Source organism: Aspergillus sclerotioniger, assembly GCF_003184525.1.
Source record: "Aspergillus sclerotioniger CBS 115572 chromosome Unknown BO94scaffold_1, whole genome shotgun sequence".
In the NCBI taxonomy this organism is placed as follows: domain Eukaryota; kingdom Fungi; phylum Ascomycota; class Eurotiomycetes; order Eurotiales; family Aspergillaceae; genus Aspergillus; species Aspergillus sclerotioniger.
This window is the reverse complement of record NW_020290991.1, coordinates 854,643-877,720: the sequence shown is the minus strand read 5'-3', so window position 1 is coordinate 877,720 and position 23,078 is coordinate 854,643. Positions and strand designations below refer to the sequence as shown.

At 51.3% G+C, this 23,078-nt stretch overlaps 9 protein-coding genes across 9 annotated transcripts; 4 read left to right on the top strand and 5 right to left on the bottom strand.

The window, feature by feature from the left end:
• Window positions 1-472: 472 nt before the first annotated feature.
• On the bottom strand, window positions 473-1,337 carry BO94DRAFT_592154 (uncharacterized protein; the record flags this gene model as incomplete). Its single annotated transcript, XM_025616137.1, has 1 exon — window positions 473-1,337. Exon 1 carries the CDS (start codon window positions 1,163-1,165, stop codon window positions 473-475), a length of 693 nt encoding a protein of 230 aa, XP_025473201.1. The 5' UTR covers window positions 1,166-1,337.
• A 1,636-nt stretch (window positions 1,338-2,973) lies between these two features.
• Window positions 2,974-3,751, top strand: BO94DRAFT_580288 (uncharacterized protein; the record flags this gene model as incomplete). Its single annotated transcript, XM_025615316.1, has 2 exons — window positions 2,974-3,351; window positions 3,416-3,751. 2 exons carry the CDS (start codon window positions 2,974-2,976, stop codon window positions 3,749-3,751), a joined length of 714 nt encoding a protein of 237 aa, XP_025473200.1.
• A 2,413-nt stretch (window positions 3,752-6,164) lies between these two features.
• On the bottom strand, window positions 6,165-7,442 carry BO94DRAFT_454048 (putative D-arabinitol dehydrogenase ArbD; the record flags this gene model as incomplete). Its single annotated transcript, XM_025607593.1, has 4 exons — window positions 6,165-6,345; window positions 6,395-6,820; window positions 6,873-6,948; window positions 6,998-7,442. 4 exons carry the CDS (start codon window positions 7,440-7,442, stop codon window positions 6,165-6,167), a joined length of 1,128 nt encoding a protein of 375 aa, XP_025473199.1.
• A 1,605-nt stretch (window positions 7,443-9,047) lies between these two features.
• BO94DRAFT_529824 (acetyl/propionyl/methylcrotonyl-CoA carboxylase subunit alpha) lies at window positions 9,048-12,153 on the bottom strand. Its single transcript, XM_025610535.1, has 5 exons — window positions 11,887-12,153; window positions 11,632-11,830; window positions 11,476-11,573; window positions 9,804-11,427; window positions 9,048-9,508 (listed from the first exon to the last, which is right to left on the bottom strand). Exons 1-5 carry the CDS (start codon window positions 12,039-12,041, stop codon window positions 9,452-9,454), a joined length of 2,133 nt encoding a protein of 710 aa, XP_025473198.1. The 5' UTR covers window positions 12,042-12,153; the 3' UTR covers window positions 9,048-9,451.
• A 175-nt stretch (window positions 12,154-12,328) lies between these two features.
• Window positions 12,329-13,672, top strand: BO94DRAFT_529822 (uncharacterized protein). Its single transcript, XM_025610534.1, has 2 exons — window positions 12,329-12,650; window positions 12,711-13,672. Exons 1-2 carry the CDS (start codon window positions 12,573-12,575, stop codon window positions 13,623-13,625), a joined length of 993 nt encoding a protein of 330 aa, XP_025473197.1. The 5' UTR covers window positions 12,329-12,572; the 3' UTR covers window positions 13,626-13,672.
• BO94DRAFT_529821 (isovaleryl-CoA dehydrogenase) lies at window positions 13,634-15,477 on the bottom strand. Its single transcript, XM_025610533.1, has 6 exons — window positions 15,215-15,477; window positions 15,067-15,154; window positions 14,901-14,995; window positions 14,612-14,847; window positions 14,264-14,541; window positions 13,634-14,203 (listed from the first exon to the last, which is right to left on the bottom strand). Exons 1-6 carry the CDS (start codon window positions 15,396-15,398, stop codon window positions 13,789-13,791), a joined length of 1,296 nt encoding a protein of 431 aa, XP_025473196.1. The 5' UTR covers window positions 15,399-15,477; the 3' UTR covers window positions 13,634-13,788.
• Window positions 15,478-15,631: 154 nt separating this feature from the next.
• BO94DRAFT_570748 (putative 3-methylcrotonyl-CoA carboxylase, beta subunit (MccB)) lies at window positions 15,632-17,962 on the top strand. The gene is made up of 2 exons (XM_025614837.1): window positions 15,632-17,213; window positions 17,272-17,962. Exons 1-2 carry the CDS (start codon window positions 15,772-15,774, stop codon window positions 17,561-17,563), a joined length of 1,734 nt encoding a protein of 577 aa, XP_025473195.1. The 5' UTR covers window positions 15,632-15,771; the 3' UTR covers window positions 17,564-17,962.
• A 356-nt stretch (window positions 17,963-18,318) lies between these two features.
• Window positions 18,319-20,443, top strand: BO94DRAFT_529819 (hydroxymethylglutaryl-CoA synthase). Its single transcript, XM_025610532.1, has 5 exons — window positions 18,319-18,626; window positions 18,678-18,780; window positions 18,844-19,745; window positions 19,828-19,959; window positions 20,035-20,443. Exons 1-5 carry the CDS (start codon window positions 18,567-18,569, stop codon window positions 20,170-20,172), a joined length of 1,335 nt encoding a protein of 444 aa, XP_025473194.1. The 5' UTR covers window positions 18,319-18,566; the 3' UTR covers window positions 20,173-20,443.
• A 557-nt stretch (window positions 20,444-21,000) lies between these two features.
• Window positions 21,001-22,745, bottom strand: BO94DRAFT_10182 (putative RAS small monomeric GTPase (Rsr1)). The gene is made up of 8 exons (XM_025605459.1): window positions 22,295-22,745; window positions 22,189-22,220; window positions 22,090-22,116; window positions 21,941-22,020; window positions 21,869-21,891; window positions 21,753-21,781; window positions 21,687-21,696; window positions 21,001-21,579 (listed from the first exon to the last, which is right to left on the bottom strand). Exons 1-8 carry the CDS (start codon window positions 22,303-22,305, stop codon window positions 21,156-21,158), a joined length of 636 nt encoding a protein of 211 aa, XP_025473193.1. The 5' UTR covers window positions 22,306-22,745; the 3' UTR covers window positions 21,001-21,155.
• Window positions 22,746-23,078: the final 333 nt, after the last annotated feature.

The window sequence follows — 23,078 nt, the reverse complement described above, 5'->3', positions numbered from 1 at the left end:
GCCACCGAGATTGAACATGTCTGATGTGCGACCTGGCCTCGCAGGATGAAATAATCCAGAGCGGGTACTTTGCCGACAACTGATATCATAAGCAATCTTTCTGCAATCTCTTATGCAATCTTTTGTGCATACATTGTTGATCATTTATGTAGGAAGCCGGGTCTAGACCATGCAGTATCTTTGAGTGGTTTTCTAGATAGTTTGTTGCTACCAACTGGCTTCTCATACTGGCTATACTAGTTCAATCCTCCACAATTTACCACAATGGTCTACGTCTACTCAGGATGTGAAAGCCTACTACTCTCATCATACGTGCCAATGTGTCTCTTCGTTGAACTGGCCGATTTCCCGGACCGACTCAAATCGATGGACGGAATCAAAAGCCAAATCACAACAATACGTAGTCAAAAAAACCCACAAGCTCTCAGCAAATCCACGTCGTAGCTTGGACTAGTACCATCCTCTCCCTCTCTCAAACCCCCCAAACATATGCCTTCATAATTGAATCAGCACGGCGATTGCCCTTCGCCAGAATCTCATAATTCTCACAAACATCCAAAACCTCATAATTCTCCACCTCCTCCCCCCTCGCCTGCTCACAGCACGCACAGGCAAAGGTACAATGACCCACCACCCCAGGCCTCAACTCACTCCTCTGCTTCTCGCAGCACCCACAACCTCTAGCACAACACCCACCCCGTTTCGCACAATCATCTCGCAACCGCTTCGACAGCTGCCAATTCTTCCTCTTCCAGTGCGCCTTGATCGCCCTACCAAAAGGCTTATCACCTTCCTCCTTGAGCATGGACTGATACGTCTTCTCGACCGCCCCAATGTATCTCTCCAGCTCCTTCAAGTTCAGTTCGACCGCAATGAGCTCTTTCTCGAGATTGTCTGCCACGTTTCCCCCAACGATGTGGTCCAGCTGTTTCAGGATCGTCGCTCGCCTTTCCATAAACATGCCCTCGTATTGAGCGTTCATGCGTCGGCTGAAATCGTTGGTCAGAAGAATGGTGATCGCCTCGATCTCTTTGGCCGTCAGCAGGCCTTGTCGGTTTTGCTGGATCCGACGGATTCGTTGGGCTAGTTTCCATGCTCCGGTGGTGTCGAGACCGGTCTCGAGGAGATTGAGGATACGATCGAAGAGGGGGGACTTGGGAGCCATGGCTTTGAGATGAGGGTTTCCTTGACTGGAGTGAGTGATAGGGAAGAGGGCTTGAGGAGTGGGGATAATGAAAAGAGGGGACTGGAGGTCATTTAAAAACCGATGCACGCTCGTTGGGGGTTACCTCCATGCTTGATGTCATGCTCGCTAAGGGCCGGAAATTCATTTCGCTCAACTCAACTTGTCATTTGCGTCCATGGAATGTCCCGCTGTTGTCAAAAGCGAGAGATTTCATTTGACAGGAACACATGGGTTTAACTCAAACTAATACCATTTGGTCGGTATTACCCAGAGATGATGTAGTAGTATGACTGATATTCCGATAAATCAATACGTATGGAGAGGATCACCAGGGAAGATACCACCCGTTCCATGTAACATTAAGCAATCCGTTAATTGAAGCGTAGAAGGCAGAATCATCACTTCTCCTTAAATCCCATCCAACCCCAATATAACGAGATACGAGATACCACAAACGACCAATCCATAAGAACGTCCACTGCCCCCTCCCCACAACCATCATCCTCAACCAACGCCACCTCAATCCAATCCAACCCATCCATCTACTCCCTCCTCAACTCGTTACGCATATCTTCCCACCAAACCACCAATCAGTCAGCCATCAACCCCAATCCAATCCATTCCACATCAAAACAAGGCAAGCGAAAACCCCCACCCAAACTCACCAAACAAAAACGTGAAATCAAGTCCCATCATAAGCCCCCAGCCATCCACATCAAAGTAATCTTTGATATTCGCATCATCTTCGAACGCAGCCTCCGGAAGCATATCGATTGTTTCGATGGCCGCGGACAAGAAATTCATTGCCAGGGTGGCGGACCATCCGTTACCGGGTGTCAGGTGGATGAATCGCATGAAGGGCTCCCAACCGCCCAGAGCATCGACGATTTTTTGTTCGTGGGGGGAAAGAGGACGGGGTGCTGGGGGGGGGGGGGGGATTGAGATGAGGTTAGGTTTGGGATGGTGAGTGGGAGGGGGGTGGAACTTACGGGTGGTTGGGCATGTTGATTGTGATGATAATTGTGTTTTGTTAGATGGAGTGTGGTTTGGAGGGAGGTTAAGGGGTGGGATACTTTGGGTAGAGGGAAAATGAGGGAGGGAGGGGGGGGGGAGGAATAGAAGGCTTGGGGTGGGGTTATATAGTACTACTACTGGTATAACACAATGCTTGGGCGGTAGTGAATGAAGGGTATAGAGCATAGGGATGGATGGATGGAGTGGAAGTGAATAGTAGCTTCAGGGCGTGATTGATTTGCTTTAGTATACATTAGAGTGTAGTAGTTTGTTGTCATGGAACTCTTGGGTTCACCTGGAGTCGGTTGTAGGGATTGTTAGAGGTTTGTGAATAGATTCATGTTGGGTTGTGTGTTGTGTTCTTATGATATAGCCCCTGTGCACTTACTACAAGACTTCTGCTAAATGCTAGCTAGTAATTCTCTTACTACTTTCTCCCCCTTCCATTCTCTGGCCTTCCATCCCAATCAAAAGTCTCAAACAATTCCATTTCAAGCGGTGAAAATTCTGCTACAACACTCAAGGCGGGGCAGGTGGTACAAGTGAAAAAGTATAAACTGGTTGTAGCCTGGCCGGTATGCCTTGTAGTGCGTCCCTCATTCTTCCTCTCTTCCTCCTCAAAAGGTCCCTCTGTGGTTATTGTGGAGAGTATCAAAACCCATTTGTTGTCTTCACCTTCAGACTCGCTAACCAAGCGACATCCTTTCTACATCCGTCCCCGACCTGCATTTGCGGCGTTTTCCACAAGAATCATTCTCCTTCCAACCCGTACAATGGCCGAATCGGAGAATTGTTGCTGCTTCCCAAGACCTCTAGGCGAGGACACCTATGTCCATTGGTCTCGAATGGACTTTGGTTGGGAAAACGGATGCCATATCGCCGTGATAGGAGCATCAGGGACCGGCAAAACCTCCTTGGTGAATGCCCTGAGGGGATATCGAAACGGAGAGCATGGTGCGGCTCCAGTGGGCAGATCATCTGGGACGACTCGCGAGATACACAAGTCTCTTTTGAGTGATCGAACCCCTGTTTGGGTCCATGATATCCCTAGTGTTGATATGGACACGGTTGGGAAAGTGGGCTTTTTCAAGCAATACCTACTCGGCTTATATGATTGCGTTGTGGTGGTTTATTCGGGGTGGCTTCAACCGGTATGTTATGGAACCATGGATGTCTACTTGGGGGTTTCTTATATGGCTGATGCTGCTGTGAAAGGTTGATTTGAGAATCATCGAGGCCTGTGATTATCGCCGTGTGTCGGTTTGTCTTGTTCGGACCCAGTCCGACCGGTACATGCGCAAGATTATGGAAGATTGGGTGGCCTGGTCAGTTGATATGGCCAAAGATAGTCTTTCCAGGGACGCCCGTAACGATGTCGATGAAGCTTTTAAGAAAGCTGATCTTCCTGACAAATTGAAGCGAGATGTGTATCACATTAATAAGAATGGTTTGTATGGATACGTAACGCTTGGTCAGTCTGGACAATTTGGCGTCCATGAAGATTGTTTTGTTGAGAGACTGCATTCGTTTAAGAGACCTTATGAGTTTTGAGTATCCATATTGGTATTATTACGAGGTCTTTCAGCGGTGCCATTTGCATCACTACAAGAGTGGTTATTATTGTTTGGCTCTGTGTGGTCGGTCTTCTCTTTCAGATTGTTTTTCTCATGGCGGTATCTCTTTCGGCTCTTTGAGATTGTATGCTGTTTTTCGAGCCAGAAACGCTGTCATTGGTTTATCTTGATAGTGGCTTTATTGAAATGTGCTTCATATCACCAAACCAAATGTACTTGAAACAATATTGGCTAAATAACGCCATTCGGGTATAATGCATGACTCAACACAACTCCGCAATAGAAAGTCATGCTCACAAGAAAAACAATCTATTTCCCCTCCACCACTCACACCAACACATCACCACTGAAATCCTGAACATGCAACCCCGATGTAAGAAAGACAGAATGCCGGTAAAACTAATCTCCACCAGAAGGTCCACCGGCACCAACTTCTCAACTTGCTTGGAAGAATAACCTAGAGCATGCAGAAGCGTCTGCTTTCTTATCGTGGCTTCCTTCTCTTCAACCATCTGCTTTCGTCACTCCTCTTTGTTCATGTGACACTCCTTCAAGAAAGAATTCGCCTTCTTGATCATATCCTCCTGGTCCTAGGTTAGGCCGTTGAACGTGCCAAGCGCTGAGTCAACCTCCTGTCAGTCCGGTTGATACCAAACACCAACAGCTAATTTCTGGGTGAGCTCAAGTCAGGATACAGAGCAGTTTGACGCGCGCGAATGCCTCGTGTCTTTTCTTCATGATAAATTAGTGGATTATCGCTCTTGTGGATAGCTGAAGCTAGTCCCCACTCGTAGTTGGATCAGCTTGTCATGGCAATGAGGAGAATAATCAGTATTCTCACGAGCATAGTCACATTGGTACGTGATGCTCATCGTTCACATGCTCCTGCTCACCCTGTGTGGTGGTATCCGTGGTTTTGCTTCCACACTGGCGAGCAGTACTATACCAATGTCTGCCTCTGGAATAGACATGTCACTTATACAGATGATATCAGGGTTATTCTCATGAAGTTGGACAACCGAACAGACCAAAACATGGAATGTAAAATGTAGGTCGACGCCTTTCAACAAGGATGAACATGTCTTTCATGATTTGTCAATAATATCGGTGCCCCGTAGATAGACATACGTAAAGCTTTGATCGTGATGTTGCACGTTTCGTTCACTTGGTAATGGGTTATCTGTAGGATAGTTAGAAACTCTGATCATCGGGGTGGTGATCTAATCTGGGAGTATACTACACCATGTTATCGTCCGAGGATAGACCACAGAGTTTCATGCTCAGGGTGTGTCAAATGAGGACGGCCAATAACCAGCCACATTATATACCTGCATGGACTTGTCGACTGTATCTTTTGGGACTGTCCAGATCTTTGCCATGGTCCCTGACAGCACCCACAACATGTAATGTCCGACAAAGTTTGGTGGGGCTGAATCTGGATTAACTACATAGTTAATCAAGGTTCATTCCCCGGTCTTCCTGGGTGAGATTTTGTAGTGGAAGTATATATGTGGCTCGGAAAATTAGCACATTGATGAATTATCTGAGGGTCTGTATATTTGGATTAGATGAGGGATGGTGAAGAATATGAAGCAAGTAAGAGCAGGGATTATGGGCCCTTATGTAGGGGACGAAATGGCGGGTAACGTGATGAAGAAAAAGTCATATTCCATCTGTAGGTGGGAAGATCTCGAAGTGCTTTCTATCAGTGTCTGCTCTTTGCGTGTTTCTGGCGCTAGTTGCCTACTAACTCGATTTGGATTATGGGAGTGGGTATCAAGGTGCCGTGCTTTTGGTAATGTGGGAGTTCAGTCAAGCTGCGGGTCATCTCTTATGCTGGATAGGATGCATGCGCCACAAAGTATGGAATAATTCGTAGGGCTGAATATTTAACATTACTCTGGAACGCATATTGCGGCTGTAGTGGTGGTATGGTCTTCTTAGTCTGCACCTGTTTGTTTCTTCCAGGCTGTATGGGGTAGCCATGTGCAATGAGTGCACTGAAGGAATATTGTGAATGCCATGTTTTTTGTGATTGGATAAAGTTTCAAAAGATCTTCCTCAATATAATACTGTCAATTGAAAGGTACATAGTATGTGAGGAATGACAACAAACGCAAAGAAATCGCATCATGCGTATTGGTGACCTTTCTATCGTTTCAATTAATTGGTGTTCCACAGCAACAAAACCATCCGTACTTTAAAGTATCCTGGTATGCTCCGAGAACGGCCCAAATCAGAAATTTCTTCATAACAAATGCAACACATAGATCATCCCAGAGCTCAAGTATTAATTAAACACACCGCTAGAAATCAAACCCGTCTCCGAACCCAGTCCCGAAGTAATTTCGTACACCATGTCACGTAGAAAGAAAAGAACCCCAATGCTTTTAGGTCAGGGTGTAGCCACCGTCGACGCGAAGGTCAGCGCCCGTAACGTAGCGGGACGCATCACTGAGCAGGAATGTCACGGCGCCCATCAGGTCCTCCGGTGCACCCATCTTCCCGGTGGGAATCAGGGAAATCCACTTGTCGCGGAGCTCGGGGTTTTCGTCCAAGATCTTGCGAGTACTAGGCCATGTTAGTATCTGTCACATTTGCAGCTAGCGCGGAGACTTACAGTGCAGTCAGCATGTATCCAGGGCTGATGCAGTTGACGCGAATGTCGTGGCCGGCCCACTCAACGGCAAGGGAGGAGGCAAGGTGACGGACGGCTGCCTTGGCCGCGTTGTAAGGAGCCTGGGGCTGGGGGACGTTGACAATCGCACCAGACATGCTACCGATCATGACCATGCTACCAGAGGCCTTACGATCCATTAGGTGCTTGGCAACACCAGTAGCGAACAGGTAGGTTCCATCCACGACGACACCCCACAGCTTCTGCATCCGGTCGTGGGGGTATGAAATTGCATCAAAGTTCTCAGTAAAACCGGCGGAGGTAACGAGGTGATCAATCTTTTTGTGTTTCTCGAGTACTTCTGCGATGGCAGCGTTCACAGAGTCGGGCTTAGACACGTCTGCATAATGAGCGGTAACAGTCGGCATCCTGTCATTTCCATCAGTGTCTAACTTCTTCAGCTAAAGGTTGTCTAACGTACTGGTCAGCTTCTAATCCCGGATTTTCTTTCTGGAACTGCTCCACGAGCTTCTTAGCCTGGTCCTCGGCTTCCTCCTCTAGGGTGCGTTAGCAATTGCAAGTTTGCCCTAATGTACAAACACGTACTGTTCAAGTCGACAATGGCCAGGTCAGATCCCGAAGCCACAATAGCCTGAGACATGGTCAGTCCCAGGCCACGAGCACCTCCAGTCACGAGGGTGACTCTGTTCTCGAGGGAGAACTGGGCCAGGGTACGCTTGAAGTGCATTCCACCACGGCCCTGAACGATCGGAGACCGGGGCATGTTCTCATCATCGGGATACTCAATCTTGACATTCTCGTCGGTACGGGCAAAACGGCCTTCCTTCTCGCCTAATGTGCCCTCAGGAGCCTTGGTAGTTGCTGTTAATAAGGGATCCTTCTTAATCTTGTCATCATCTGTGTTGAAACGAGAGGCGGTCGAGGAGAGGGGCCGGACGAATGTGTTCAGCGATGGCCGTGCCAATACAGCTGGGCGTGAGGATTGGAAAACTGCCTTCGCGGCTTGACAAGCGACCGGGGGTTTGAACATTGTGTATAGCGACAAAGAGACTGAGAAACAACTATGTGATTGACGTCAGTGTTGGACAACGGCGACCACGTGGCAAAGGGATGGACCGATGTAAAGCGATCAGAAATCATAAAGCTGGGGGTCAAGGAGAACATGCACGGCGACTTACCTTCTTATATGCGGTAGACAGGTGGATGGGAACAGTGTGATGAAATTCGCTTCTACTTTGAGAAAGGAGAGTCGCGAAGCTCAAGGCAAAACACTTGGATCGATCGGGACGTGTGTCCACAAGGCGGCAACCCAATGGAACAGAAAAGAAATTGCGGAGAGCTCCCAAGGAGGTGAGTGGGCACAAGAGATTAATCCCAGTAAATAAAAGAGCTGGGAAATGTGAGAGGTAGCTAGGGGAGCATCGTGGAGCACCGCCAGTTGCGGTGAAACAGGGGCATTGCCAAGGGCAGCGAGGACGAGTCAGACCAGCACGACTGCCGGCATGATCCAGCTGACTGGCTGGCAGAGTGAGAATGGTCGATAGAATTCTTCCATTTTCGTTTTGGTGGTTTGTTTTTCTGTTGTCTCCGGATCCAAGGTGATGTCAGGCGGCGATGGAACCGTGGGCCAGGCCCCAACCGCCATGCAGCGATCGGACCGGGATCTGCAGTGGAGCGCCTTCCTCTTTCTTCGCCCCCGTGTGACTCGGCCACGCCTCCCCAGATTAGAAGCAGATACAGGAATTCCCTTCGGCCCTTCTTTTTCTTCTACCAAGTTCCTTATCCATGTTGGTATACACTATAACACCATCTGCTGACCGATCACCCCTCGGACACCCCAGAGTCCCGGTCTCGGGCCTTGATTATTCAGGATGCCGTGACTGCCAGCCCGAATGCAATACCAAAATGCATCGGATCCCCGAACTAAGTACCGGTATGAATGTTGCTTCTTAGCACTTGTCTTGACTTCAATGGTTCCCCATCCCCTCTGTCCACCTGACCAATATCCCTTAAAGCATAAGCAAGCATCTAAATATATCTCCTATCACATTGGTGACACCTCGCTTGAATCTTACCTAATGCAATTGGAACAAACCGTTCCTTATCAACCACACCAGAACTCTACCCCGGCCTGGAACCATGGTTAGCTGTCATGCCTGCACGCAACACGGCCTACACGTACTTTCTGGCCGCAGATGGCCATTGCCGCACACGCATGGGATCTTCCTCCTGAGCGGCAAAAATAAACATCCTGACCAGCAACATATCCATAACAACAATGGAGAAGGGCTAATTCGCCACCTCCTGGGCAAGGAGATGAGCAGGCAGGCAACATTGAACTTTGCCCTACCCCGGACCTTGGCTCCAATTTTCTCCTCCCCCAAGTCAACAATTAAACGTAATCCTACCGTGTTTCTGGACGGGGCCCCATATATTGATGGGTCCTGGTGTGGAGGCTGGTGACTCGGGCATCCCGTGCGCTAACCGGTGTCTCAGAAGTGGGGACGCGGATGGTTCGCGGACTATAGCTAGCTTCGTCTAGATCCATCCAAAATACTTGGTGCAACAGCTGTAAAAGCTGTTGTTTTGTGATGCTACTCTGATGTTAAGAGTGAACATACCATACACAATACAAGTCCGAAATTAGATGAATGGCTGCGTGGGCGAAAGAGTTTGCCCCAGTGGGTTTGTGCAGACTGCAGTGCCGTGCCGGGGATGAAGATAGTCAGATTGCTACACGGGTCATATCGTTATGCCGAAAAGGCTGGACTGGGGTATTGCGTCTTAGGTGTCCCCATGACATTCAGGCCCGGGACCTAGCTTCCGCGCCTACCCTATCTGGACACGGCGACGGGTCTTCCGTTGCAATGATTCGTGTCCATTTATCATTGTCACCGGAGATAAGTCGTCTACACTATACTCTGCAGTAACTCCATACATGCATCCAAGCCATTATTCCATAAGCCCCAGATTTTGTTTCCACCACAAATGACCACTTCTCATCGTCGCTGTCGATGCAGCCTCGTGACTGCGCATTCCTTACTCACCGCTCTCTTCTTCAAATTCAACCAGCGGTGTTCCGCTCTTGCATTGGTCCTGCAAGGTACCTGTTAGTCATCGCCAGTAATGGGTTGGGACGGTGGAGATTTTTGAGGTCCAAAGATAATCTCGTGGAAGATTGATGACAGGGTCTGTGCACTGCCCGTGGCGCGAGGAGGTAAACCAGCTGTCTCCTGGCAAGCCTTACCAAGGTCTGGCAGTTCCAGACTTCCAAGTCCTGGTCGTCCCCGGGCTGCGGACAGGCAGTAATCCCATGCGACAAAGCTCATATGGAGGACACCAATCTGGTGGCTGGGCAATAATAGAGCAGGGGAGGGGCTGTGTGACTTACTCCTTGTTGGTGTACCACTTTACAGATGGTTCCCCTCTGCGGACTGCGGATGACCGTTTCCATCTTCATACTCTCGATCACGACCAGGGGCTGATCCTTTTCAACCACATCGCCCGCCTGGACTTCGACTCGCAGTACCTTGCACGGCATTGGTGCGAGAACGCTGTTCGTCACGTCCTTCATTCCCAATGCCTTCTCCATCCACTTGGCCCGGGGTATAGCCAACCGATACTGCGTCCCTCGTTGGAAAGCGATGATTGTGTCCTCGTCGCGGATCACCGTAGTGTCCAGGCGGGTGTGTGGGAAGAAGGAGGTGACAACCCGGGAGGTCGGATCTCTATGGCTCACAACTTGTTCAAATGAGTGTCTTCCAACGTCGATATTGAACGTGTTGGACCCCGTTTGTTGGACCCGAACATCAAACTTCGAGTCGTTCTTTGTCCCGGGACTTAGCTCGGCCAATGAGATCTGACGTGCCTGGTACCCCGGGCCAAAGCCTACAGCAGAACCCTCAAATTCGGCTTGCGTTCCCGTTCCAGGTTCGGAATCATGGTGGAGACAGGCCAGGGCCACTTGAGCCAACACCTCGGGCGCAATGGCCTCCCTTGTGAATAACTCTTCGCGATGTTTCTCGATATACCCGGTTTCCACATCTCCGCTGATGAAACCAGGGCTCCGGCAGATGGTCTTCAGGAATTCTATGTTCGTGATTGGACCTGCGATTTCATACTCCTCCAGCGCAGCTGCAAGCTTGCGGATCGCCTCTTCCCGCGTGCTGCCTCTCACAATCAATTTCGCAATCATTGGATCATAATGCGCCGAGACATCGTCGCCCGCGACGAACCCCGCGTCAATCCTAACATCATCGGTGGTGGCGGGAGTACGGACATGGAGCAGGGTGCCAGAGTCCGGGATAAACCCCTGGTCAGGGTTCTCCGCGTAGATTCTAGCTTCGATGGCATGTCCGCGGCTTGCCATGAATGCCTCCACATCTTCCTGACTCAACGGAAGTGGAGCGCCTTCTGCTACCTTGAGCTGCCAGTGCACAAGATCCTGTCCGGTAACCATTTCGGTGACCGGGTGCTCCACCTGGAGTCTAGTGTTCATCTCCATGAAGAAGAATTCGCCGGTGTCGTTGTCAAAGATGAACTCAACGGTGCCGGCACCTTCGTAGCCGACAGCCAATGCGGCCGATCGGGCTTTAGCCCAGATGTCCTTCCTCGTTGCATCAGGTAGATGAGGAGCCGGAGATTCCTCGAGAATCTTCTGGTGTCTTCGTTGTATGCTGCAATCCCGTTCGCCCAGAGCAACAGAGTTCCCGTGCTTATCAGCGAACACTTGGACTTCGATGTGACGGGGGGTGGTGATGTATTTCTCCACCAGCACCTGATCGTCCCCAAATGAATTGAGTGCTTCTGATTTTGCGGACTGCAGCTGGGCTTGGAATTCGGCTTTGGTGTGAGCGATACGCATTCCCTTGCCGCCGCCTCCCTTGATCGCTTTAATCAGCACGGGGTATTTGATCTTGTCGGCCTCGGTTTCGAGAAAGTTGACATCCTGGTTATCACCATGATATCCCGGTACACACGGCACACCAGCCGCGGTCATGATCTTCTTGGATTGGCTGCACAGCCGTCAGTACTGCTCACAAGTATACGCCAGATCATGTTACCTCTTATCTCCCATGTCTTCGATGGCCTTCCACGGAGGGCCAATGAAGACCATCCCAGCCTCCGTGCATTTTCGCGCAAAGGCCGCGTTCTCACTCAGCTGGAATGGTCCGAGCGATTAGTATCATCGCTCCCTATGTGTAACGGACACCACTCACAAAGCCGTAACCTGGGTGTATCCCTTGGCAGCCTTCCTTCTTGGCAATCTCAATAATTCGATCTCCGTCGAGGTAAGCGGAGACAGATCCCAGGTTAAAGGCAAAGGGCGAGCTCAGCGCGTGTTGCGCCTTGCTATCCGGATCAGTGTAGAGCGTCGTTACTCGGATTCCGTGTTCAGCAGCGGTCCGTCCAACACGTCTGTAACAGGTAACGCAATGTTAGCACCAACAAACCACCATGATTGGCAGACGCACAATGCAATTTCTCCTCTATTCGCAATAAGAATCGAGTCCAAGGATTTTTGGGACTTGGGGGCCGTGGAGGACACGGTGGAGGCCGCTCTTCTGAACCTCCGAGCCACTGGCGGCCCCAGGCGGGACGAAGTGCGGAGAAGAGACGAGAGCGGCATGGTAGTGTAATGAATGATAAGAGACGCCGCTGGTCAGTGCCACAAGAAGAAGTCAACACCGCAGGCAGAGCGTGTTCATAAAACCACTGGCATATTCGAAAGTGTAGGCCACCAGGTTCTGAGGAATACCAAATCCAATGCGACCGCAGCCGAGCTTCTTGTACGGCCTGCAGTGCACCCCTTGAGCCGACGCAAAGCGCGGCTGCGGGGAAACCCGGCACGTGATGGGCGCGATCCACCCGCCGGTTTTTTCAAGACTCCAACCAGCCCATTGCATCACTCCTAGAGTCCCAGGCCACGCCCGTCGCATAGATCTGCGCTTTCTGTGTTTACACCACTCTGGCCGAGACAGAATTGGTCGCTTGCTTACTCCGTCAGGCGCTTATACATCTTCTATTCTGAGTTTGTTCTTGCGCATTGTGTTAACCGTCCTATCCTGCCCATTCATCAGTCGACTACCGACAACCCCCGATTCCTTTCTGCTTACCACCTTCACTTCCACCACCACGCATACTCATACACCTCGCAACCATGTCCGACGATGAAGACTTCTACGACGAATACGACGAAGACATCTTCTGGGTTGAAGAACCCGACCCGACCGTCGCCGTATGTCCCCGTAACAGATTCTTCCCCCCCTAAACACATACTAACACTGCCCATCCACAGGACGACCTCGCTGCAACAGCCACCGCCACAAACGACTTCATCTTCTACGACGACCCAGCCCTCGAAGCCGAAGATTTCTTTAGCGACTGGGACGATCTTTCCGACGACTACTACGACCAAGACCCCACCGTAGTCCGCCGCCAGCGCGCCCTCAACGCCTTATCCCAAATCCCAGCAGCGGGTATTCCGCCCACGAAACGCAGCCACAAATCTACTACCAAGACCCCGCAGTTCGACATCGCAGCGTTCCAGGGTGTTGTGTGGAGAAGTCCTAGCGATGAGGTCAAAATCGCGCTGCATGAGCCAGGCGAGGGAGAAAAGGTGGCCCTGTTGAAGAATTGGAGGGAGGTTTTTCGGAATTCGCATCCCGCGATTGGGCGCGTCAGGGTACGAAAGGATGGGAAGGAGTGGATGGGTGGGGCTGGGGTGGTGGCTGCAGAGGATTTGTATGGGGATGGGGATGAGGATGAGGCGGATGCAGACGTGGAGGATGAGGATGAGGTTGAGGTTGGGGTTGAGGATGAGGATGAGGATGAGGTTGAGGTTGAGGATGAGGTGGAAGTAGAGGTGACAAATGGGCTAAGTAATGGGGCAGTTGTCGAAACGCCTGCTGATTCGGAGATTGTTGAGCTGGAGAAAGAGGCTGAAACCAATGGGGCCCATCCCGATGCGGTCGAGCCAGCTGATTCTCTCCAGGTGAAGAATTCCAAGCCAAATGGTGTCACCGCTGCGGCGGATAAACCGGCGACAAGAGGTCGGAAGCGCAAGGCTGAAGAAGCCGACCCCGTTCCGGAAGTGGAACCTACCAGCAGGCCAAGATCTAAACGCATTGCAACCCAGAAAGTCGGGGAGACGAAAGAGACTCACTCAGCACCGTCGGGTCCGGTGCGGCGGTCGGCCAGAAATAAAAAGTAATTTGAACTCTGTATAGAAATGAGATTATGAGAACATGAACATACAATTTGACAATGGTATGAACCCTAGACAATCCGCTCATGTAAGTCTGGTGGTATATATGACACGAGATAAGAACGAGTAGGGCAGGACATGGGAATCAATGACAGGAATGAATAGATGTCTATGCAAACTCCTTGTTAAATGCACGTCCGATCACCATCCGTCGGATCTCGCTCGTCCCAGCCCCGATCTCATACAGCTTCGCATCCCGCAGTAACCGTCCCGCGGGGATCTCGTTGATGTAACCGTTGCCTCCCATCAGCTGGATTGCATCCAGAGCACACTCTGTCGCTCTCTCCGCGGCATAGAGGATAGCACCGGCGCAGTCTTGCGTGCGGATCAAAGTACCAGATGACTCCGCGGCCGAGTTATCGATCTGTCGCGCAGTAGCGTACGTGTAGGCGCGAGAAGCTGCAAGCTTTGTGTACATGTCTGCCAGCTTACCCTGGATCAGCTGGTTGTGGGCGATGGGCATACCGAACTGCTTGCGGACGTGAGTGTAGGGGAGGACGAGGTCGAGAGCGGCTTGCATGATACTGTGGGATCTTAATTTAGTATCGCTGCGACCGAGGGATGGGAGAAATGATGGAACGTACCCCAACGGACCAGCGCTAAGAACAAGACGCTCCAGATCCAGGCCCTCCATTAGAACCTTCACGCCGCGGTTCACCTCCCCAAGAACGTTCTCCTTCGGGACGAAGACGTCCTCGAAGATGAGCTCACCGGTGTTAGAGCCGCGCATGCCTAGCTTATCCAGCTTGCGGGCGCAAGAGAATCCTTTAAAGGTCTTTTCCACGACGAAGGCCGTGATGCCCTTAGAGGCTTTTTCGGGTTCCGTCTTTGCGTAGACAACGATGTAGTCTGCGTCGGGGCCCTGTAAGTTGTACACATCGCCTGGTTAGCCATTGAATTCTCATCTGGGGAATGAGGAATGGGAAGCTCACATTGGTAATCCACATCTTCGTCCCGTTCAATAGCCACCCGCCGTCGACGGCCTTGGCCGTTGTCTTCATGCTAACAACATCTGATCCAGCAGAGTGCTCAGACATTGCAAGAGCACCGACTTTATCGCCTGATAGGAGTCCAGGAAGGAAACGTTCCTTTTGGTCGGTTGTCCCGTTCAAGGAGAGCTGGTTGACGCAGAGCTGAGAGTGTGCGGCGTAGGAAAGGGCAATGCTTCCTGGTTCTAACGGTGAGAGACTTATCAATGACAAACGCATCAGGAATCTTTACCGGATGCGCGACTAATCTCCTCCATGACGATACAGTGAGCCTGGTATCCCATTCCCAGTCCACCGTATTCTTCATTGGCCGTGATGCCGAGGAACCTGGGGATGATGTTAGATTGACTGGTCCTGAGTTACACGCATAGTTATCTTATATTATTGGAGGCACCCACCCAGCATCACCAAGCTTCTTCCACATCTCCGCCGGAAACTCATTCTGGGCGTCGGTCTTCGCGGCAACCTCTTCGGGAATTTCGCGCCCTTGATTCGCAAACAACGATCAATATAGCCGAGCAAAACATGTTGAGGGGTGATACACACGGGTGAATTCTTGTACGCGCTCACGAAGCTCCACCAGGTCCTCTTCTGTAGGAGGGACAAAGTCCTTGGGGTGTTTGGTGACAAGGGTGCGTAGTGCGGGGGGCTGGATGAAGGGTTTCCTCCACCGGGCCAGTGTCCGGGACGAATTGCGGACGAAGAAAGGGAGTTTGGGGCGAGCGGCCATGACGCTAGGTATACAATAGAAGACAAATGCTGGATCTTTGAGATTGATTCAAGACGAGAAGAGAAAAAATGGCTAGGAAGGGAGGGAATTATGCAGCTCGGATGACGGCGTGGAGGATAGTTGATAAACCCGGGGGTGAGCACGGTTACCCGCGGCAATCATCGCCGCCCTTCTCCGCAATTGTCACCTGCCTGTCCGCCGGCGTCGATTCGGCCTCTGCACCATCTTCCTCCATTGCCAACTACAAAAGTCCCTCGTGTGGCTCCTCCGGCTTGGGTACGCTATGCTATAGTCTGCACGCAAGAACCTTTCTCAAATACCCTCTTGTCGGCTCCCGAGCATCGTCAGCTCATCCCCGTCCAGCATCCCCGCAATGCGCGCTCCGTCTCCGCTTCTGCGGAGCCTGCGATCCAAACCACCCGCCCTTCCCTCACGCTGTCTTCTCGCGCGACAACGCCCAACAAGATCACCCTTCCTCTCAACCACCAGATGTGTTGCTAGCTACACACATCCTCATCATGCATCTGCTATCTCGGTTCTTCCCACGGCAGTGGACACCTCGTCCTCCGATTTCAAGGACAACGCCCAGCAAATGCAGGAGCTCCTCGATCGAATGACCAATCTCCACAGCACCATATCCCAAGGAGGCCCGCAAAAGGCAAAGGACAAACACCTCGCTAGAGGGAAGATGCTTCCCCGCGATCGAGTCACCGCCCTCATCGACCCAGGCACCTCGTTCCTGGAACTCTCTCCCCTCGCAGGCCACGAAGTCTACTGCGACGACGTCCCCGCAGGAGGTATCATCACAGGGATCGGAACAGTCGAAGGGGTCACCTGTATGATTGTGGCCAATGACAGCACTGTCAAAGGAGGCACATACTACCCAATCACGGTCAAAAAGCATCTCCGCGCACAGGCAATTGCGCAGGAGAACAAACTCCCCTGCCTCTACCTCGTCGATTCTGGCGGCGCCAATCTCCCTCACCAAGCAGACGTCTTTCCAGACAAAGAACACTTTGGCCGCATCTTTTTCAACCAAGCTCGCATGAGTTCCCTGGGCATCCCCCAAATTTCCGTTGTTATGGGTCCCTGCACAGCCGGGGGAGCGTATGTTCCCGCTATGAGCGACGAGACCATCATCGTCGAGAACCAAGGCACCATCTTCCTGGCCGGACCTCCTCTCGTCAAAGCTGCCACGGGCGAGGAAGTCTCCGCCGAAGACCTAGGTGGTGGCCACCTCCACAGCACAATCTCAGGTGTGACAGACTACCTCGCCGTCGACGACGCCCACGCCATCATCCTCGCCCGCAGATCCATCTCCAACCTCAACTACCCCAAGACCAGTCTTCCACTCCAGAACCTTCCTAGCGATGCCATCAAAGAGCCCCTCTATGACCCAACAGAGCTAAACGGCATCGTGGGTACTAACCTTCGTCGCCAAATCCCCGTCCACGAAGTGATCGCCCGCATCGTGGACGGCAGTGAATTTGCCGAATTCAAGCGCGACTACGGCATCACTCTCGTCACTGGTTTCGCCCGGATCTTCGGGCACCAGGTCGGCATTGTCGCCAACAACGGTATTCTTTTCTCCGAATCCTCTCTAAAAGGCGCACACTTCATTGAGCTCTGCGCACAACGCAAAATTCCCCTGATCTTCCTCCAAAACATCTCCGGCTTCATGGTCGGTGCAGATGCGGAGAAGGGTGGAATTGCAAAGAATGGTGCAAAGCTTGTCACGGCCGTGGCGTGCGCAGACGTCCCTAAGTTCACAGTCGTATTCGGTTCCAGCGCCGGCGCGGGAAATTATGGAATGTGGTAAGTCCATATGCATTGATCTATTGTATCCCTCCATGCTGATTCCATTGATTCCCAGTGGCCGCGCCTACTCCCCTCGGTTCTTATTCATGTGGCCCAACGCCAAAATCGGCGTCATGGGCTCGGAGCAACTCTCCGCCGTCATGGAAGCTGTTGGCCGGACGGCGGATCCGGACTTGAAGGCTCGGATTGATCGCGAGTCGGAGGCAGTCTTTTCGTCGGCCAGACTGTGGGATGATGGTGTCATTCCTCCGGCGCAGACGAGACGCTTCCTGGGCCTGGGGCTGGCGGCTGCCGTGGGTGGGAAGGTGGATGATGTCCAGACTCGGTTTGGGGTGTTCCGGATGTGAGGTACATTTAGTATAGGCCATGGTACTACCACAGGGAATCTTTCTATTGATTTACGTCCTGTGCATCGTTTAAGATTTATATTATCTACCATTAACTTGTTGGCACTTACCGGTCCCTCAGATGAGTGGTTCTTTTGCAGTGTGAGTAGCTCTAGCAATCATCTGCATTCTGAGCCATGTCGACTGAAACAGAATTCTTTTTCAAGGTTCAACTTGAATACTGATAGCGTTGTCTATTGTCAGAAATATTCTTAAATGACAATGCTAAATACAAACGGCATATTTTGACATAGATGTCTGCACCCCTTTTTTCAACCTGAAAGGAAAGGGGGAACTAGGCCTGTTATTCTCCAGTCCAGATAATTTACAAATGCGATTGACTAGTATGATTGGCCTCCCTGAGAAGTAGGTCATGGGACCTAGGCTGTTCTGTGGGGTATCTGGTGCTGTCTGTGGTGGGAAGTCCCAGTCACGCCGGGGATGGCGACGCATTCAATGAATGATGCCGCAACAGGAAGTTCCTTTCATCTCATCTCACAAGGACTAAAAGACGCTGGGTCCTTAGGTGATGGGATCTACTAAGAGATCCACCCCTTTATGGCCCCAGTTATCCTCGTAAAGGATCGCAGGCTGAAGCCATCCAGGATCTGATATACGCCGTACTCTCCATCCTATGCTCTACACACTAGCTCTAAACCACAGCTCTCGCACCCCACGCATGATCTCACAATCGATCCAACTCCTTCTTAGTGGTCTGATCGGCTGCTGCTTGCTTGTCCCGGGCGCCTGCGGTCCTGCCAGTCCGACACTAGGAGGACTTGCCAACTCACAGCCACTTTTCCCACTCATCCTGATTCTCAACTCATATCGAACGCAGATTAGGCAGCAGTGGTATTGAACTATAAATTGAAGAGATCTGTCGGGTTCAGCTCAGATCCTCAGTCTTCAAGACACTCCTACACCCTCATTTGTTCAACTATTGACTTGAGATATCACTTGCACAATGGCACGCTACCCCGAGCATGTTGGCATCAAGGCCATGGAGATCTATGTTCCGGCACAGGTATCATCTTTTCTGACAGCTTGCATCAAAGCCAGTCTCTGATCAAAGCAGTGCCTGAATCAAACGCTCTTCGAGAAGCACCAAGGCGTTTCGGCCGGCAAATACACCATCGGACTAGGTCTCCAGTACATGAACTTCTGCACCGATAGAGAAGGTAAACCCACCATGTCCTCATCATAACTCTTCTGGGATCAATTAAGCTAAACCATTTATGCAGACGTCTGCACTCTAGCCCTAACAGCCGTCTCCTCCCTCCTTCACAAATACAATATCGACCCCAACTCCATCGGCCGTCTCGAAGTAGGCACCGAGTCCCTCATCGACAAAGCCAAATCGATCAAATCCGTCCTCACAACCCTCTTCGAGCCCTCAGGCAACACAAGTATCGAGGGCATCGACACCATCCACGCCTGCTACGGCGGTACCAACGCCCTTTTCAACGCCGTGAACTGGGTCGAGTCCCGTTCCTGGGACGGTCGAGACGCCATCGTCGTGGCCTCGGACATTGCCCTCTACAACGAGCCCTCCACCCGTCCCACCGGAGGTGCAGGCTGCGTCGCCATGCTTATCGGTCCAAACGCAGCCCTCTCCCTCGACCCCAGCATCCGCGGCGTCTACATGTCTCACACCTACGATTTCTACAAGCCAGACCTCAAAGCCGAATTCCCTCTCGTTAACGGCCACGAATCCATCACCTGCTACCTCCGCGCCATTGATGAATGCCATAAGGACCTCCTCCGTCGCAGATCCAGCAAGGAACCCGTCCTCGACCTCTTCGACTACATGGCCTTTCACACCCCCAACTGCAAACTCGTCAGCAAATCCTACGGTCGACTCAAATACAACGACATCCTCACATCCAACACAGATACAGCCATACCCTTCATCCCCTCAGACCTCCTAACCCTTCCCTATGAGTCCTCTCTCAAAGACAAACCCCTCGAAAAAGCCCTCATCTCGCTAACAAAAGACGACTTCAAATCCCGCGTCGAACCATGTATCCTCGCCCCTTCGCTCTGCGGAAACATGTACACAGCCAGTCTCTACTGCTCCCTCATCAGTCTCATAAGCAGCATTGACCTTACCACCGCCCAGGGAAAAACCATCGGCATGTTCAGCGTACGCTCCCCTCCCCTCCCCCAACAAACACCCCATCTACAAACCTCACTAACCCAACCCCTCTCCTTTGATACATAAAAAGTACGGCAGCGGCCTCTCCAGCACCCTCTTCGCCCTAAAAATCACCGGCGACTTGACCCCCATCGTCCAGAAAATCAATTTCATGCAGCGTTTGAAAGAGAGATATATTGCCACTCCGGAGGAATATGAAGCTGTGAGTTGAACTCCGACTCAATAAAACAACTGATTAAGCAAATAAGCTATATACTAACTCTATTGATTGTGGTAGGCCTGCGCCCTCCGACTCCAAGCCTACGGAAGCAAGAACTATACCCCTGTTGGGGATGTGGATTCCCTTGCACCGGGGACTTATTATCTGGAGGGGATTGATGAGGTGTTCAGGAGGAAGTATGCTGTTAAGAATTAGGGAATAGTTAGTTGTGGAGGTTGACTGGACTTTGTCTGGGGAAGATGTGCAGCGGTGGGTTTGGAGTTTGAGTCAGGCATGAATTAATTGTGGAGAGGAAAGGGGATATCGAAAGTATGACATCAGCAGAGTAGAAGAAAAAAAAAGCTTTATGCAACTATGTGACTGTGGCTGCGATGGATGGTTCTTTGAGGGGGTTGGGTAGTCACTACCTATAGTATGTTCGGGGGGAAATTGGGATGGGATTAGATTATCATATCCAAGAAGAGGTGCGAATTCTATGGTAGCCTACAGAACTTATACAATACGAATCAACACCATCAACACCTAATGAAATCAATCAGTCCTGCGACGTATTTCTATCTGGCGCTCTGAAGGGCACATGCAAGCATGCAGCACAAGCACAAGGACAAGGCATGTAACATAAGTACTCGAAGAAACATCACTAATAATGAAGAGGTCAGAAGAAAGGAAGAATGGCGCAATCGAAGGATACACATCTATAACTGTTAGGTTTGCGCCGCAATCCATCCGATTTCTTCTGCTCTCCAGCGATATCCAGAATGATAGGAAGAAAGGAAGAATGAAGAAAAAAGAGGGCAAGCCTCGCTGTTCGCAAAACAAGACAAAAACTCGCAGAGAAAGATTTACACTTTTTCCATTCCTCCAGCATAAAATCACAAATGCATGCAAATTTCAAGTATGAAGTAGAGATAGAAGAAAAGTAGAGTAATAGGAGACAAAGTTTCGGCTATAAATCACATCTATCGTTGGAGCACGTTGACAGGCGTATGATGAAAACTGACATAGAGTAGTAGGTGGTTCGACATTAGACAGGCTTTGTAGACGGGGTATGTGCATTGTGCAGTGCAGCAGGTAAGTCATATGCGTAGTATTGAGCGATGGGAGTAAGAGTTGGCCCACGCTTGCTTCGTTCGTTTATGGGGTGCTTTCGTCGTCTCCGTGGTCGCGGTTTTGGGTCATTATAGGATCACGCAAGGACCCTTGCGCCGGTTCTGGCGCTTCTTATCCTTACGTCGGTCCTGCCCTTTGCCGCCCTCCCGTTTGCGGTCCGAGTCGGAGCTCTTCGAGTTGCCTTGCAGGTCCTTTCGGATGATCTGTCGGCAGAGATCAATGAAGACCTCGTTGACATTGGCGCGTCGACGGGCTGAGGTTTCGTAATAGGGGGCGTTGCCCCAGCTCTGCGATAGGGCGAAGGCGCGAGCGCGTTGCACGGCGCGGTCCTCTTCCAAATCGGACTTGTTGCCCACAATAACAATGGGTACTTTTTCATCCTCCTTGATACGGATGATCTGTTCGCGTAGTTCGGATAGCTCGTTGAGTGAGGACATGCTCGTAATCGAGAATACGAGCAGGAACCCTTGACCTTGTTTCATGTACAACTCTCTAAAAACAAAGAGGTCCAACGTCAGCATGGGGTCGGAAGGACAACGGTTGAAAACGTCCCGTGTAGCTGGGCGGGCGAGGGGAACCAGGATGGGCTCGGTGTTTACCTCATGGCCGCTGGTGAGATGTCAGTACCAAAACAGTGATGCGATCGAGTTAGCGGGCAGACTTACTGAACTGTTCGGTTCCTGCGGTGTCCAAACTGGATTCAAGGTCGGTCAGCAATCTTCATCGACACGGTGACGCTTTGAGGTAGTCCGGAAGTCATTTCGCTTCGCGCAGGACATACATTTCCAGAATACATTGCCGGCCCTTAAATCGTGAGCAATTATCTTCAGCCCCGGGTTGAAGTCCAACTTACATCTACCTCAATCTGCTTCCGGTAGGAATCCTCAATTGTCGGATCGTAGCTCTCAATCCAGACATTCTGCACGAATTGAGCTACCCAGCGTCAGCAATGGTTGTGGAAACCTCTGCGCCCATAGCGGAGGTACGCGACCAGGAGCATACCGGTAAGACAGCTCTTTCCCACACCTCCTGTTGCGCCGACGAGGACCCATCGTCAGTGGTGAACCTTTCTTGATCTCCATGACGGAAGTATGTACCCACCAGCGCCTAAGACAACGATATGATATTCCCGCCTGCCACAAAAAGATCCAGAGATTAGCGAACCGATCCATCGGGAATTGTGATATAAGCCCGGAGTGGGACTTACTGGGGCCTCATTGAGACGATGTCCGTATATCCGGCGATTGAAATTGTAGGGTTTGAGGCGAAGGTGAACGGGTCGAGTCCGATAAGCTTTCGGTGACTTCAGAGGCCAACAATTATATCGTCTGATCCTGGGGCGGAATCAGTGGTCAACTGGAAGGTAGACTAGACCCAATCCGAATGCTGGGATAGATAAGGCTTGTTCCTCGGGCAGGTTATCGGGGGAGGACGATGGATTCGGACCCAATGCGCGCCGAGGGATCAAACTGAACGGGTAAATTGGGGATGGGGTGGACTGGGCTCCCTTTGAGGGGGGGCGGGGAGGTGTGCTGGGAGAGCAAGGGCAGCAACACGCGATCCGTTACATCGGTCTCAATGCCAATCAATTCCCGACCAATTCCCCGGGAGCTGGCAGGATGGGAGCGCCAGGTGTAGGGAAGTGTAGAGCAAGGCCGCGGCGAGGTGGACAGGAGGGTAGGGAGGGTCGCTAGCTGGAAGTCGACAGATCGGTCGGTGACTTTCGGGGGAGACTAAGAGAGAGGAGGATGAGTGAGTGAGTGCGCCAGAGGCCAGCCAGACAGGGTAAGTCAGCGAACGGAGTGGTTCGGTTTGTGGGGAGCAAAGAAAGGATTGGTAAGTCCAAGAGAAAGGGTAAGAGACAGAGACAGAGAGAGGGAGTGAGAGTGAGAGAGACAGAGAGCAGGAGAGAAGAGTGTCGAAGGGCTTACCGACGGGAGGAAAGATATGATGCAATAACGGCCTAGCGGAGGACGATCGAAAGTGCTTTT

Bases quoted from the DNA above. Each gene is read 5' to 3' on its own strand.
- BO94DRAFT_529824 (XM_025610535.1), bottom strand. From the start codon at position 12,041: ATGCCGCTCTCGTCTCTTCTCCGCACTTCGTCCCGCCTGGGGCCGCCA. The intron at 11,574-11,631 runs GTGAGTGGTGTC...GGACCATTCCAG, and splicing joins TACACCCAGGTTACGGCTTT to CTGAGTGAGAACGCGGCCTT. The intron at 9,509-9,803 runs GTAAGTCACACA...GGTACCTTGCAG, and splicing joins AAGTGGTACACCAACAAGGA to GACCAATGCAAGAGCGGAAC.
- BO94DRAFT_529822 (XM_025610534.1), top strand. From the start codon at position 12,573: ATGTCCGACGATGAAGACTTCTACGACGAATACGACGAAGACATCTTC. The intron at 12,651-12,710 runs GTATGTCCCCGT...GCCCATCCACAG, and splicing joins AACCCGACCCGACCGTCGCC to GACGACCTCGCTGCAACAGC.
- BO94DRAFT_529821 (XM_025610533.1), bottom strand. From the start codon at position 15,398: ATGGCCGCTCGCCCCAAACTCCCTTTCTTCGTCCGCAATTCGTCCCGG. The intron at 14,996-15,066 runs GTGGGTGCCTCC...CATCATCCCCAG, and splicing joins AAGAAGCTTGGTGATGCTGG to GTTCCTCGGCATCACGGCCA. The intron at 14,848-14,900 runs GTAAAGATTCCT...CGTTAGAACCAG, and splicing joins GGAGATTAGTCGCGCATCCG to GAAGCATTGCCCTTTCCTAC.
- BO94DRAFT_570748 (XM_025614837.1), top strand. From the start codon at position 15,772: ATGCGCGCTCCGTCTCCGCTTCTGCGGAGCCTGCGATCCAAACCACCC. The intron at 17,214-17,271 runs GTAAGTCCATAT...ATTGATTCCCAG, and splicing joins GCGGGAAATTATGGAATGTG to TGGCCGCGCCTACTCCCCTC.
- BO94DRAFT_529819 (XM_025610532.1), top strand. From the start codon at position 18,567: ATGGCACGCTACCCCGAGCATGTTGGCATCAAGGCCATGGAGATCTAT. The intron at 18,627-18,677 runs GTATCATCTTTT...TGATCAAAGCAG, and splicing joins AGATCTATGTTCCGGCACAG to TGCCTGAATCAAACGCTCTT. The intron at 18,781-18,843 runs GTAAACCCACCA...CCATTTATGCAG, and splicing joins CTTCTGCACCGATAGAGAAG to ACGTCTGCACTCTAGCCCTA.
- BO94DRAFT_10182 (XM_025605459.1), bottom strand. The intron at 22,021-22,089 runs GTATGCTCCTGG...GACGCTGGGTAG, and splicing joins GGGAAAGAGCTGTCTTACCG to CTCAATTCGTGCAGAATGTC. The intron at 21,782-21,868 runs GTATGTCCTGCG...CCTTGAATCCAG, and splicing joins CGGCAATGTATTCTGGAAAT to TTTGGACACCGCAGGAACCG.